Genomic DNA, 13,773 nt, shown 5'->3' on the forward strand with positions numbered 1-13,773 from the left:
TTTGCTGTGCGCGCACCCAATTCGACGCGAGACGCGCACGCGTCGTAACCATACCATACGCCGCTGCGAGTTCGCGCCGACAGTCAACATCTCGTCCTCAACCTTTCTTTCATTCCCCATTTCCAACTAATCAATTATTATCCAGAAAGTATCTTGCACACCCCCCCCCCCACTTGGGCTTGAGCAACCTTACCAGGCAAAGGAATTTTGATTAAGAGTCGAATCGCCGCGTTCCAGATTCTCCCTTCTCTCCCCCCGTCTCTTCCCTTCGCGCGCGACTTCTTACCAACCTACCTCCTTCATCACCACTCGTTTCGCTTCAGCAATACAGTCTACTGCAGTCGCTGCCTTTAATGCGTGCTTTCTGGCCAAACCACGAACCAATCCGCCGGGATAATCTAAGGCTTTACACCATCTCTTCCACAGCCTTGTTCAGCGTGCTGACACGATTACCCGACAAGTAATCAAAGTGACAAACGGTTCCTGTGTCACTTTGGCTTGATCACCACCAAATTCAACCTTCGCGATTCTATAACGCGTTCCCAAAGCCCTGACCAACGCCAGCCTGAGGCCGAGTGAGTCGGGCTGGGAGTGGCGCCATGAGCCCGAAGCGATCTTTACAACACATCTCAGAAGCGCCTTTACACCAGGAAAAGGTGTTTTCTAAACCACGTCCGCATCTCGAACCATCCCCTTTGCCCCTGCAACCAATAGAGAATCTTCCTACCGCGCAGGAATACGTCTTAAACCCTACCTCTGCCACCCCGAGCCGAGTTTCTCCGACAAAATCCTATCGAGATTCGCGAGCCTCGTTCTCTGGTCAAGGAAGATTGAGTTTTGTTCCAATCACTGCTCCTACTCCCCCCACCTTTACGACCGATTCTCCAACTAAAAAGATCCCATTCGACCCCTACACACGCTCGTCATCAGCCCCAATGCCGCAGTCCGCCTTATTCACGACTTTCTCCAGTATCAGTACTGACCCTCCATCCTCAAGTAACCATCATCGTGTCGATGTGTCTTCAGCAGATAATTTCGCGGATTTCCCCGAACCGTCATTTATTTCGAAGCAGCCTTTGAGACGATCGCTCTTGGAAGCGGCCCCGTTGAAAGAGCGGTCAAAAAATAAGCAACGGGACGAGACGGCCCCGACGCGTCTACCAGAGCCCCACGAAATGCCGCACATTGAGGACGATGGCACAAAGCCTCCCTACAGCTATGCGACCCTGATTGGAATGTCCATCCTCCGTGCGCCTAATAGGAGGTTAACGTTGGCACAAATATACCGATGGATTTCAGACACGTTCTCATATTACAAGAATAGTGATCCGGGCTGGCAAAACAGCATCCGTCACAACCTAAGTTTGAATAAAGCTTTTATCAAGCAAGAACGGCCGAAGGACGACCCAGGCAAAGGGAATTATTGGGCTATTGAACCCGGCATGGAAGCCCAATTTATCAAAGACAAGCCTCTCCGCCGCGCGACAATGTCTAGTCTTCCCCTCCCTGCGGTATCCCAGCGAGAGCCCGTTCACTCACAGAGCTCGAGCACAGCTACCTGGGCTGTGCCACCTGCTGTTCATGCTCCTGCTACCAAGAGATCCAAGCAAGTAGATTTATCTTCCGACGCAACTCTCCCTGCATCCGATCCTGCCCTTCAGGAGGACACAGGCGATGAAAGCGCCAATATCCCTGCGGGCCATGCGCCCCCGCCCCGGTCTTCTCCTCCGCAGGCTATTCATTCCTCTCCTCCGGTCGTGCCGCCTCGATTCATCCGGCAAGGGACCCCCCCTACACCATCTCATACAATCCATTCCAACAATGCCCCCCGTCATAGGAAACGGAAATCCAATACCATGAATGATAGTGGCTACTTTTCGTCACTGGAGTCATCGGTAATGCGATCCAACAAGGCTAGCCATATCCTGACTTCAGACCTTGATATCGAGCCCCCTCGCATCAAGCGTGGACGGGCAGAAGAGGAGATTGCTCGCATTCGGAGCTCATCGCATGACATCAGTCCCAGCCATTCAGGTATATTGAAAGATGCTGGCCTCATAGTCGGTTCCTCGCCAATCCGCGGCGAATATGTTAGCATGCTGCCGCCTCCTATTACTCCTTTAATCAAATTCAAGAAGCCGGCTAAGCCACCACCGTCGGTATCTCCCAACACCAATCTTCGAAACCACCGGAAGAAGATCCAGCAAATGGTCAATTCCCCTATCAAACATCTTGGCCTTACAGACGAGGATCTACCATGGAGTCCTGCTTTTAATATTCAAGATGAAACCTTCACACCGAACGACAATCTCCATGTCGCCTTTGATGTGTTTGCGGACCCGACGGTTGATCCTATATCTGCACCGGCTTTTGGTTCGCCTGAAAGGCGTTCAGCAAAACGCGCCCGGATTGACAGCGGGGGAGCAAACGGGAGCATCCTCGCAGATATCACGGCTATGAGCGCGAACAACCGAATAGGAAGCCTCCAACCATTGTCTGCAAGCAAATCTAAAGGCCTTCTCTTCCCTGATTCGCCCTCGAAGGTTCCTGATTCAGGGCGCTATGTTGATACCGCGCACGATGATTTCTTCTCGTTCCATCTTTTCGACGAGAGTCCACGCGAAGTAGATGGTGTGGATCTCTTGCAAGGATTTCAAAAAATTGGAGGCGCGGGTAAGGACGACTCGTCTAGACCTCGACCTCATATATCAAGACCACAGCTTCAGCGGAGCAACACTTTATTTTGATCACCTTTATAAGATCCGGTGTCTTCTTGAGGAAGACACACCTTTTGCGTTATCCACATACCGGTTATGCTTTTGTTTTTGTTTTTGTTTTTTTTTTTTTTTTGCTTTCGCCTTTGCTCGCAATTAGTGCGATTTTATCTAGTGCTGGTGGTGCACGTTCATTAATACCTAGTACTTGGTGGGATTTGACATGACGGAGTTGGGGTTTCCAGGATTTTTTTTTTTTTTTTGCGTGCTTTTTATATGTGACTTTGGGCGCATACCGAGTGTCCTTCCTGGAGTTCTTTTTTTGGGTGGAGACAAGGTTCGGAGTCGGTTTTGGCTTCAGCTGGCCTCGAAACGATCTTATCATGACCTTATGACGACATTTGCTAGGATGTACATGAGTATGCGATGTTTCTACGAGCTTGCGTTTTCTCCGTTTGATTTTGTTTGCATTGCATTCTTCTCTTCTCCCTACGCTAATCTGTTATTAAATTTTGTCTTGTTTCTAATTAAAAAATTGCAGTAAATGAGAACCATTGGACCAGAACTGTTTCTATTCCTATCAAGAAATCGACGTGTATTGATTTAACGACAAGGTCTTTAGAGCGTATCATTCATTAATGGACATCTTTGTTTTATTCTGGAGGTTATCAGGTTATCATCTTGCCCTCGAGGCAAAGTGCGATATGACCACGGGTTGCACGCTGGGAAATAAGCGACGCAAAATATCGTAGGAATAACACAAAGTTAACCTGATAAAAAAAAAAGAAACGAGGGCACGAGGGGCGACCAGCAAAGCCAGTCCATTCGATAAACGTCATGATGGCCATCGAGGATTTCACTTGGTCAGTTCTCCCCCTGAAAAAGATCTCTAGTATGGTCTTTCTGATGTGCGTCGATATATTGACTTTTGACTTCAAGCCATGTCCAGCGCTTCAAAAGCCAAAGCTTTAGCCCTCGAGCCCAATTATCCCGTAACTAGTCGTGTAATCCGGAAAGAAAAATGGGGGCGAACCCCCCCCATGCTCTCGCAGTTCTGGTTGAATGAACATAACATCCAAAGATGATGTAAATGGTGTCCGGTGATCCTCTCAAGCTAATCGCTACTAGCACAGCCTCGACATCCACAGCTCACACACTGGATCATCTGGTCCTCCTTCAGCTGGGCTTTTGGTACTCGGCAAATACAGGTTGCGTTGAAGTTGGTTTCCTTAGTCTGGATACAGCGGAGGCAGCAGAGCTGTATAGCGGAAAACGAGAAGAAAAAAAAAAAAAAAAGGGCGGGAGAAGTTAGCCAGGGATGTTCACGCAATTGTCAAGCTAGTTAAAGTAACCTCGCAAAAGGAGATTGATTACGAGTACTCGGGGATAATAAATCGGGCTTACCTTCTCGTAGCCCTGTTTTTTCCATTTCGCGATCAGGTTCGCATCCGCGTAGTTGTTCTTCAAGAGCCAGTCATACAGCTGTTTTGATATGGCTTCTTTCTCGTAGTATAGGTCGTAGATATATCTTGATCCTGTAATACGATGATAATCGACAATTAGTTTCGCCAGCCTTCTTAGAAAGATAGAGAGAGAGAGAGAGAACGTACGCTGATGACTGATCTGGAAAATCGGCCACAGAACCTCGTGTTTCTTCTTCCCCTCGTGGGGCGCATTCTCTGCATCTTTCATTTTATTGCTGAACTCGAGTAACGTGTCTTCGATGTCATCGAAGCCTGCTGGTGGCGGCTTGCGATTGCGGGATGTTCGTACTGGAGGCATTTTCCAGGTATCTTTTTTTTTTGGGGGGGGGTCTAGAATTGGCGGGGAAGGAGAGAGGAAATGCGGCGAGACGGTTTTTTGAAATCGAGAAAATACGAAGCGAATGTTAGAAAACGATAGAATCGGTCTTCCGGTTTTTTAAGCTGATAAACCAAACAACTGGCAACAGATAGTTAGTTCGATATTGACCCTTGATGTAATCGCGAAAGAACGTTGAAGATGGTTATCGACTGGAACGCTCACCGCCCGCCGCTCTAATGTACATATTGGAACTCGACCTCCTCCGGATCCGAGAGCCTATCGATTTTTCGACGGCGTTTGAGCGAATCTAAATATCTCCTCTACTACTTACTTACTATCTCTCAACTTTTCCTTCCCTATCCTCCTTGTTCCGAAAATCCCATTCCAATCCCAACCACAAACAAAATGGACCAGCAACTCGACGTCTCCAAGCTCAGCGAAGCTGACAAGAAAGAACTGAACCAGTTTCTGACCAACGAAGCCCAGAAGTCGAATATCCAGCAGAGTAAGTCTTTTTTTTTTTTTTTGCCTTTCTCTAACTCATTATCCTACTATATTTACTCGTACTTCTTCTTCTTCTTCTTCTTCTTTTATATATATATATATCTCTCTCTCCCTTCCTTTCTCCTCCTGTACATTCAAGGGCGGGAGACGATATCTACTGTTCCCTCATAACCGCAGAATCCGAATGAATCCCCGCTAACCAACATCGTCCACTGCTATAGCCGTGCACCACCTCGCAGATGTCTGCTGGAAGAAGTGCATCACCTCTAGCATCACATCTGGTCGCCTGGACCGATCCGAAGAATCGTGCGCACAGAACTGCGTGGAGCGGTGGATGGATACGAACTTTGCGGTCCTGAAGCATTTGGAGACCCTTCGCGGAGGCCAATAGACGGGGTCTCTCTTCGTTGGCGATGGACTTTCTGGGAATATCCTTGCTTTTTGGGGGTTGTTGTTGTTGTTGTTGTTGTTGTTGTTGATGAATGAATGGCTCGAGAGGTATTATAGTATTATAGGACGTGTGAAGAGCGATTTATGGTGGCATTATCGGGTGATATGCGATAACTTGGTACTCTCATAGATGCTTTCAAAGTCGGCTGGGGTCAGGTTGTGATTGATTGATTGATGTATTATTGTCCAATGGGGGGTTCATAGGGTTGGATATTTATGTACTACTGTATAAATAGAATTGAATGTTTCTTTCTTTTTAACGATAATGGGTTTACTTTTCCTTAGTTACGGGATGGATGGATTCCTGTCTCAAGGTATAGAAAGTGACAAGGGCAGACGATAACCCGTAGTTGAGTTATGATTACCCACCATTATTATGCATCTACTTGAATCCCAGAAACCATCTTAAAGAGGGATTATATAAATATCTATTCAGGATAGATTCGTGCGTTCAAATAATTCTTTTTTCTTTTTAACAATCATTCAGCCATTGGTTATTGCACAACAGGAGCTAACTGTAAGGCTGATTATGAGCCACCGCGCAAAAGAGAACCGTTTCCCAGACCCAAAGAAAAACCAATCATCTAGACAATAGCGAGCTTGGTAGCAGCAATGTCAAGAGCGTCGACATCGGGGGTTAGTCGGGCGTAGGCCTTCTTCAGTCCATCAGGTCTAGATATACTCAATTAGTACATTCTGTCTCACACAAACACAACCGCCAAGGGAAGGGGGAGAAGAACGTACCGGACAAGGGTGTTGACCTTGACGGTGTCAACATCGTACAGCTTCTTAAGAGCCACCTTGATCTGTCGCTTGTTGGCCTTAACGTCCACGATGAACACAAGGGTGTTGTTCTCCTCAATCTTCTTCATGGCGCTCTCAGTGTTTAGAGGGTAGAGGATGACCTTGTGAGCGTCGAGGCGAGGGACGTGAGGGATGGACTTGCGGGGGTACTTGGGGGACCGGGACAGCTGAAGGGTCTTGGGGCGGTGGAAGGTGGTCGAGGTGCGGATCTTGCGAGTCTTGTGCGCCTATAATTGATTTTTTAGTTCTGAGTTTCCAGCGAGGCATACACAGCATCGAGACTGGGTCAAAAACGTACGCCTGCACCCTTCAAGACTGCCTTGGCAGCAGCGCCAGCCTTAGCGCTGGGCTTTCCTGTTCACAGAAACAATCGTAAGCGAATGTTCGAATTCAAGTAGAAAAAAAAAAAAGCATCGCGAGTTTCAATCGTCGTTTTTGTCGAGTAAAGAAATCAGACAAAATGTGAGCGTTAAGAGCCAGCGAATCGAACGGAGTCGAGTTGCGTGCATGTTGAAAATTGTTCCTTATCATCTTGGAGTATATTTGCGTGGGCACAAATCATCGACACAGAACAGTAGCACCTCACAACGCTCTCCAACTCGAGTCTCTCAACATCGACAATTTGATATCGGAACGAAAATAACTGAGTGGTTCAAATATGCCTTACCTTGCTTGTTCTCTGCTTTAGGGGCCATGGCTGTCGTTTGGCGCTGTTGTCGTGATTGTCGCAGTGTCGAAAGTCGAATTGTTCGGAGTGTCTTCGCTTAGCAAAAACCCTCGCGCCGCTGTGTGGGTCACCTGACCTTTCCTTCCGACGGAAATTCTTTTTTTTTTCTTGGCGGCGATCTGTGGTTTTATTCTGTACCGCCTTTTCTTTCTGCCGGTGAATAATTCCTGTCAAAGGCGGTCGACAAATTTGATTGTATCATTATACAAGGCATATATCGGCATAAATTTGCAGGCCCTCCAAATCCCATACCATAATTAATACTTTCATTTGATTTTGATCGTATACAAATATCCCCGGAGGCTCTAGTTCAAAGGCAATTCCAAATATCCAGCGCATACATTGTGTTTTCCCTCCGTGAAAGCATCCCCCCCCCCAAAAAAAAAACGTACAAACATGCACAGCACGTCTAGCAATGACTTCCAAAAAGCAGCGGAATGCTAAACGACCCACGCTTCTCTCTCGCACTCGCCCACCAACTATACGAAAGAGCGCTCCAGCATTATCCTCAAAGGCAACCAGGAACCTCATACGCTCCCATCACACTCTCCTCAAACTTCACGCCCAAGCATTGCGATCCGGCGACAAAGCTCTAGCCGATAAACTCGACGCGCAGATTCAACAAAATGGCGGGTTAGAGAGTTACCAGCTCGCAAGCAAAATCGGACAATCCCTGGAACGCGGGGGCGACTCGAGTAAAGTCCTCATTGACTGGATTAATCCGCAACTGGGTGCTTTAAAGGACAGGCCCTTTAAGCTTCGGGTCCTGGAAGTTGGTGCCCTAAGCACTAAAAACGCCTGTTCTCAGAATGAGGGTCTGGATGTGACGAGAATCGATCTGAACTCGCAGGAGCCTGGGATATTGAAACAGGATTTCATGGAAAGGCGCCTTCCATCTAGTGATGACGACCGATTTCACATCATCAGCCTCTCCTTGGTGCTGAATTATGTTCCCGACCCTGTCGGTCGAGGCGAGATGCTGAAACGATGTGTCACTTTTTTGACCAAGGCACCACTACTGCCCGACTCCTCTGTGTCTTTTATGCCCAGCTTATTCCTGGTGCTTCCCTTACCTTGCGTTTCCAATTCGCGATACCTTACAGAGCAGAGGCTACATGATATCCTATCCAGTCTTGGGTTTTCTCTTGTTGAAAGCAAGCAAACAACAAAATTAATATTTCAGCTTTGGGAATATAGCGGCAAACGCGAACCCAAGCAGTTCAAGAAAGAGATGCTAAATCCCGGCAAAACGAGAAATAATTTTGCAATAGTTATAAAAAACGATAAGGCAACAAAACAATCATGAACGAAGGAAACGCGCTATCCACCGAATCCTAAATGCTTCATAGCGAAGAAATCATTTCCTGCGGCAATAATGCCCACACCGTTCCGACAACCGCTGAAATTGAGGATATAATCAGAAGAAACCAGTCCAGCAGTCGTTCCTTTGGGCTAATCTCTTTCCCGAAGATCTTCAAATAAAATGCAAGAGGCAATATGATGCAAATAGTAAAGCACAATGCTGAGCCCATTAACGCCATAATCCTGTCAAAGGATGGGAAAATGATCGCCATAACAACAATGAGGGCTATAACGAGTATGCGAATAAAAGCGCTCAATGACTGACGGAAAAAAATTCTGCGACCAGAATGCTCGTTTGAATCCAATTCAATATGGGGCCCAAGTCCACAGAGGACTTCAGCTGTCGCCACAAGAGGCCGACAACTAGACTTCGTTAGTGATCTCGAAAGTCGCGCCATCGGGGAGGGGGGGGGTTAATTGCGGGCATTTAAACTCACTTGAGGGGGACTTTGGTGATTGGAATTATAGCAATGAAAACTATTATGCAAATAGACAAAAACCGCGGATATTCGTCTACCCTTAACACGTTGGCTGTGACTTCATCCCGAATTCCGTCGCCAAACATTAGCCAGCCCAGGATGGCCATTGCACAGTCAAGGGAATACTATTATGAACTTTGGGTTAGACCTAAACAATCAGCCTGTTTTGTATTTTCATTACTTACTGTAAATATGTACGTTGCCCAGAGGCTTTTTGCGTATTTGTGTGGATGTCTCATATCTCGGTATATGTTGGGAAATACTCCATGGCCACCCCAAGGCGCTTTAAGAGAGTGAGTGTCAGACACTTTTAATAATGTTCAGAAATGACTTACACATTATAAGCCCAAAACTGAGAGGGATAGTCGCCCAATTATCAGGGAACAAGTAAGTTTTGGAAGGATCCCGAAGCGAGCCCGGAGCGTCTGGCTTGACGAGCCCGTCGATGCAAATTATGACCACAACTATCTCATTTAGCCCAGGTTAAATATCATCAATGTATAAAAGGGACAAACATACTGGATGTGCAAGAGAGTATACCAAGGATACTCGTCACACTCAGTAGCCGTAGAGGTAAAAAGTTCAGGGGCACAAGCATCACACCACATACAAGTTGCCATTGGAGGATGCTTAAGCCAGGGAAAAGAACATGAAGGCTATCGGCGAATAGTACTACCAAGGCAACGCAAGCTCCGAGGAGTTCCAAGCAAAACAGAAGACTTGTTACTACGCGAGCATGGTGTCCAAAACTGATATATGCCAAATCAGCATACGTCACAAGGCTTCGATCCACATCCAAGCACTTGGCCAAAATCTTAGCAGTGTAAGATGTAGTTATTGCAGAGAACAGAAGGAGTATCAGACCAAGGAGCCACCCAGCATGCTTCATTGCCAGAGGCAAACTCAGAAGGCCGACACCGATTAATACGTTAACGGAGTTGAAGATCGTCTGTGGCACAGTAGATTGGCCAACTACAATATTCTCTCGCGTACCATCCTCATGTTGCACCTGTTTGAGGAGAAGAGGCTCTCCATCATGACCCGTGGGTGGCTCAGGATGAGCTTGTTGCTCCCTGTGGAACTCTATAACATGCTTTCGGGTCGATTCGCTAACACGAGAAGAGATTGTACCGTATGATGTCCCAAATGAAGATCCGAGAAGAGAAGCGTTGAAAATCCCTTTCCCGGCAAGGCCCGGACCAGCTATGCCACTACCATGTGCTTCACCCTGCATGCCCAGCAGAGGCCGCGTGAGAGACGGATCTAAATCGAGAGGAGGCGAGCCATGCGGTCTAATGGATTCAGCCCCTGACGGATGCCATTCATCATCAGAGTCCGCGGCTACGAAGGATGGTTGTCGGGGGATGACTTCTGGGAAACACGCGGCTCGTTGCCATGACCGAGCGAAATTGTCGATGCTGTTAACCCCGCCTGCTTGTCGGAAACGTGTAGAAAAGGAAGCCGACCTATTGAATTTTGTGAACATCAGCTTCAATCCCATATTCGATAACAATGCGATTTACCTCGACCTGTGAAAAAGATCATTATCATCACTAGCCTCTCGATCACCGTCGTCGCTAGGCTCTAAGGGCGAGCTTGAAAATGGTGATCTGTATGTCACCGAGTGGTAGCTTTGATCTGTTTCAGGCTCTTCTTCAAACATTTTCTTTTGTGTCTTTCCTTGATGCGTCCTGTTAAGGCCAGCCGAAGAGTTTTCCTAGACACAATTTGAAGAAGACCGTAGGGTAGCGCGTTTGGGAAAGTCGCTGCCTCAGGAAAGGATAATAACAGACAAGACAGAGAAACGACTCAAATCCTAAATTGCTGAGTGCAATTCCGAGAAAAGAGCTGCATTCCTAGAGCTTATGGTGAGCTCCCCAAGATTCCAGAAAGACGCAAAGAAATGGGATCCAACGACTAATAAAACTATCCTCATCTATTTAATAGCAATGGAGCGGTTAGTATCATTGGCAGGCGGACCCTACCTGGTAGCGTAGAGACAAAGGCAATAACATAAAACAGAGATAAGAAAATCAGAGAAATGACATGGGACTGGCGATACCTAGGGAGCTACTTTCGGGTAATTTAAGATGTGGGGGGTTTGGATAAGACCAGAGATAAGTCGTCCGCTGCAGATATATCTAACTACCTAGGTAACTATAGGGAACTTAGGAAGTTACCAAGCTATACACAGTAGGGAATCGAATCCTGGATTGCTCTCTATACCACTCCCGATCTATCTATCATCACCCAGAAAAGAATACCGTTATGCATGTCACAGTGTTTAATTTGTAACAAGATTCAGATTGGGTTACTCATAAGTATCCATATCCCATATTATATTTATAACACTGTATCTTATCAATTCTGGTTATAACAAAGGCGGCCGTGTGCGGGAGGCAGAATTCAAGGGTTTACCGAAGGGAGTGGACTCCCGACCAGGTTTAGGTATAGAGTACTTTGCCTCAGTATTGGTCCTACATGGAGTTGTTCATGGTTCCAAGGAATAAACATATTGACTACACACATATGAATCAAGATTTTCTCGTCTGATCTTATATAGGATTTGACTCGCTGCTGCCAGAATCACAACTTTTGGGTTGCACGGAAACTTTGTCAGCGTCAGGTACAATCCGGACTCCTAGCGAGCTTACATCATCAATCACGGGCGGCTGTTGGCCCTCTCTCATATTGTGTCTGCCACCCCACGGTGCCTGATGAATTTTGCTTAAACATCCCGCTGGATTTGAACGGCAAATTGAACAGCCTCGAGGTATGTAACTCGCTTTTTCATTTTGTTTCTGTCCCTTTCTCTTTCCTAATATCAGTTATCGCCTTTTTTTGTGCTTGTTTCTCTGTTTAAAAAAGCGCCCTTGCTGTTCTTAACAAGGCGGTTGTTCCCCGCTAACAATCTATACAGCACCAGGTGGCCAGTTTCTAGTTTTTTTTTTTTTTTTTTAACCAGGGCCATATAGCATCGTCGCCTCACCCATCATGAGTGCGGTTCCGGCGCAGGGGGGCGAAGCGGAGAAGAATATTGAGATATGGAAGATTAAGAAGCTCATCAAGCGGCTCGAAGCCGCTCGAGGAAATGGAACCTCCATGATCTCTCTCATCATTCGTACGTCCCTAGTCCTTTTTATTGTTGCGGTCCGAGTATCAGGAAATGTCTAATGTATCTGTCTTCGCAGCCCCCAAGGATCAGGTATCCAGAGCGGCAAAGATGTTGGCTGAAGAATTTGTAAGTTTCATCCGAGTGTATATAGTATAAGCAGTAGCCTCTAACTGTGACTCTCAAGGGTACTGCCTCCAACATCAAGTCTCGTGTCAATCGTCTTTCCGTCCTCTCTGCCATTACTTCTACCCAGCAACGTCTCAAGCTTTACAACAAGGTCCCCCCCAACGGCTTGGTTATTTACTGTGGTGAAATTATCACATCCGAAGGAAAAGAACGTAAGATCAACATCGATTTCGAGCCCTTCAAGCCTATCAACACGTCCCTTTATCTCTGTGACAACAAGTTCCACACTGAAGCCCTGAGCGAACTTCTCGATTCGGATCAGAAGTTTGGTTTCATTATCATGGACGGTAACGGTGCGCTTTTCGGTACCCTGAGCGGTAATACAAGAGAAGTGCTTCAAAAGTTGTCAGTTGATCTACCCAAAAAGCATGGTCGTGGTGGTCAGTCCGCTCTCCGTTTCGCACGTCTTCGTGAGGAGAAGCGTCACAACTATGTCCGCAAGATTGCCGAGCTGGCGGTTCAGAACTACATCACCAATGACAAAGTCAACGTCGCCGGTTTGATTCTGGCTGGTTCTGCTGATTTCAAGAATGATCTGAACCAGTCCGATATGTTTGATCAGCGTCTCCAGGCCAAGGTCATCAAGGTCGTCGACGTGTCTTATGGTGGAGAAAACGGCTTTAATCAGGCCATTGAACTTTCCTCAGAGACCCTGAGCAATGTGAAGTTCGTCCAGGAGAAGAAGCTCATTGGAAAGTACTTCGAGGAACTCAGCCAAGATACCGGAAAGGTCTGCTACGGTGTTGAAGACACTCTCAAAGCAATGGAACTCGGTGCAGCAGAAACCCTCATTGTTTATGAGAACTTGGATGTTACCCGATGGGTTCTCAAAGAATCTTCTGGCTCCGAAGTTGTCCTCCATACCAACAAGACTCAAGAGGCAAACCGCGAAATGTTCATTGATAAGGAAACCGGCACAGATATGGAGGTTATTGACCAGGGTTCGTTCCTTGAATGGCTCGCCGAGAACTACAAGGACTTTGGTGCTGCCCTCGAATTCGTTTCCGACAGGTCGAGCGAGGGTAACCAGTTTGTGAAGGGATTCGGTGGTATTGGAGCCATTCTCCGATACAAGGTCAATTTTGAACAGCTTGCTGACATGGACGACGATGACGAATTCTATGACGGTATGTCTTGGGTGATACAAACCTGCCCACGCTCTTGTACTAATTGCCTCTATAGATTGACGGTTGAGCGGCCTCGCAGAGAGCGAGGATGAAAGGCCAGGAGTTCCAAAAATGGATCTTTTGACGGCTCGCCCGATCAACGAAAGCGGCTCCAAAGGCGGTACCGTAGCCATCACGAGTGACACCGTGATGCCACCCGGACAAATCCTTGTGAAGTTGCTCAGAGGTATGTTCATTTGTCCACGCTACGCCAAATTTAGCTAACACATGTGTTGTATGGCAGGGCCATCCAAGCTCCGTAGCATGGTCACCGAGGTTGCCTATTCGGTTAACACGAGGTGTGATTTGCAAAATGGATGGTGGATTCGTTCCGTATAATCTACAGCCATCCATTCCAAGGATTGTTTAGCTTATGCAAATTTGAGCTGGCAGTTAAGATTGTTTTCTTCTGGTAAACCTCTGGTACCAGAGTTGCTCTCGTTTTGTGCTTCTCGCGTCAAGT

General features: G+C 47.0%; 7 protein-coding genes across 7 annotated transcripts; 4 read left to right on the plus strand and 3 right to left on the minus strand.

The window, feature by feature from the left end:
- Positions 1-148: 148 nt before the first annotated feature.
- On the plus strand, positions 149-2,902 carry P175DRAFT_0504455 (uncharacterized protein). Its single transcript, XM_040897878.1, has one exon. The coding sequence runs from the start codon at positions 600-602 to the stop codon at positions 2,745-2,747; it is 2,148 nt and encodes a 715-aa protein (XP_040749105.1). The 5' UTR covers positions 149-599; the 3' UTR covers positions 2,748-2,902.
- A 926-nt stretch (positions 2,903-3,828) lies between these two features.
- On the minus strand, positions 3,829-4,496 carry P175DRAFT_0495902 (BUD31 family protein; the record flags this gene model as incomplete). The annotated part of the gene is made up of 3 exons (XM_040896100.1): positions 3,829-3,972; positions 4,119-4,249; positions 4,325-4,496. 3 exons carry the CDS (start codon positions 4,494-4,496, stop codon positions 3,829-3,831), a joined length of 447 nt encoding a protein of 148 aa, XP_040749106.1.
- A 360-nt stretch (positions 4,497-4,856) lies between these two features.
- On the plus strand, positions 4,857-5,731 carry P175DRAFT_0504457 (Tim10/DDP family zinc finger protein). Its single transcript, XM_040897879.1, has 2 exons — positions 4,857-5,022; positions 5,243-5,731. Exons 1-2 carry the CDS (start codon positions 4,923-4,925, stop codon positions 5,410-5,412), a joined length of 270 nt encoding a protein of 89 aa, XP_040749107.1. The 5' UTR covers positions 4,857-4,922; the 3' UTR covers positions 5,413-5,731.
- An 84-nt stretch (positions 5,732-5,815) lies between these two features.
- P175DRAFT_0504458 (60S ribosomal protein uL23) lies at positions 5,816-6,970 on the minus strand (the record flags this gene model as incomplete). The annotated part of the gene is made up of 4 exons (XM_040897880.1): positions 5,816-6,143; positions 6,216-6,502; positions 6,574-6,629; positions 6,943-6,970. 4 exons carry the CDS (start codon positions 6,968-6,970, stop codon positions 6,056-6,058), a joined length of 459 nt encoding a protein of 152 aa, XP_040749108.1. The 3' UTR covers positions 5,816-6,055.
- A 447-nt stretch (positions 6,971-7,417) lies between these two features.
- Positions 7,418-8,308, plus strand: P175DRAFT_0486285 (25S rRNA (adenine2142-N1)-methyltransferase; the record flags this gene model as incomplete). The annotated part of the gene is made up of 1 exon (XM_040895617.1): positions 7,418-8,308. One exon carries the CDS (start codon positions 7,418-7,420, stop codon positions 8,306-8,308), a length of 891 nt encoding a protein of 296 aa, XP_040749109.1.
- Positions 8,309-8,345: 37 nt separating this feature from the next.
- Positions 8,346-10,329, minus strand: P175DRAFT_0445398 (putative transporter; the record flags this gene model as incomplete). The annotated part of the gene is made up of 5 exons (XM_040894282.1): positions 8,346-8,727; positions 8,802-8,968; positions 9,029-9,126; positions 9,179-9,307; positions 9,363-10,329. The coding sequence occupies 5 exons, from the start codon at positions 10,327-10,329 to the stop codon at positions 8,346-8,348; spliced, it is 1,743 nt and encodes a 580-aa protein (XP_040749110.1).
- A 1,444-nt stretch (positions 10,330-11,773) lies between these two features.
- On the plus strand, positions 11,774-13,622 carry P175DRAFT_0504460 (translation termination factor eRF1). The gene is made up of 4 exons (XM_040897881.1): positions 11,774-11,964; positions 12,035-12,084; positions 12,143-13,271; positions 13,327-13,622. The coding sequence occupies exons 1-4, from the start codon at positions 11,838-11,840 to the stop codon at positions 13,329-13,331; spliced, it is 1,311 nt and encodes a 436-aa protein (XP_040749111.1). The 5' UTR covers positions 11,774-11,837; the 3' UTR covers positions 13,332-13,622.
- The last annotated feature ends 151 nt before the right edge of the window (positions 13,623-13,773 follow it).

The sequence above is a fragment of the Aspergillus ochraceoroseus genome (genome assembly GCF_002846915.1).
Source record: "Aspergillus ochraceoroseus IBT 24754 chromosome Unknown P175scaffold_9, whole genome shotgun sequence".
Lineage (NCBI taxonomy): Eukaryota > Fungi > Ascomycota > Eurotiomycetes > Eurotiales > Aspergillaceae > Aspergillus > Aspergillus ochraceoroseus.

What these genes read in the sequence shown, in the direction of transcription:
- P175DRAFT_0504460 (XM_040897881.1), top strand. Translation starts at nt 11,838, where the DNA reads ATGAGTGCGGTTCCGGCGCAGGGGGGCGAAGCGGAGAAGAATATTGAG. An exon ending in CATGATCTCTCTCATCATTC is followed by an intron (nt 11,965 to 12,034) that starts GTACGTCCCTAG and finishes CTGTCTTCGCAG; the next exon opens with CCCCCAAGGATCAGGTATCC. An exon ending in AGATGTTGGCTGAAGAATTT is followed by an intron (nt 12,085 to 12,142) that starts GTAAGTTTCATC and finishes GTGACTCTCAAG; the next exon opens with GGTACTGCCTCCAACATCAA.
- P175DRAFT_0504457 (XM_040897879.1), top strand. Translation starts at nt 4,923, where the DNA reads ATGGACCAGCAACTCGACGTCTCCAAGCTCAGCGAAGCTGACAAGAAA. An exon ending in GAAGTCGAATATCCAGCAGA is followed by an intron (nt 5,023 to 5,242) that starts GTAAGTCTTTTT and finishes CCACTGCTATAG; the next exon opens with CCGTGCACCACCTCGCAGAT.
- P175DRAFT_0504455 (XM_040897878.1), top strand. Translation starts at nt 600, where the DNA reads ATGAGCCCGAAGCGATCTTTACAACACATCTCAGAAGCGCCTTTACAC.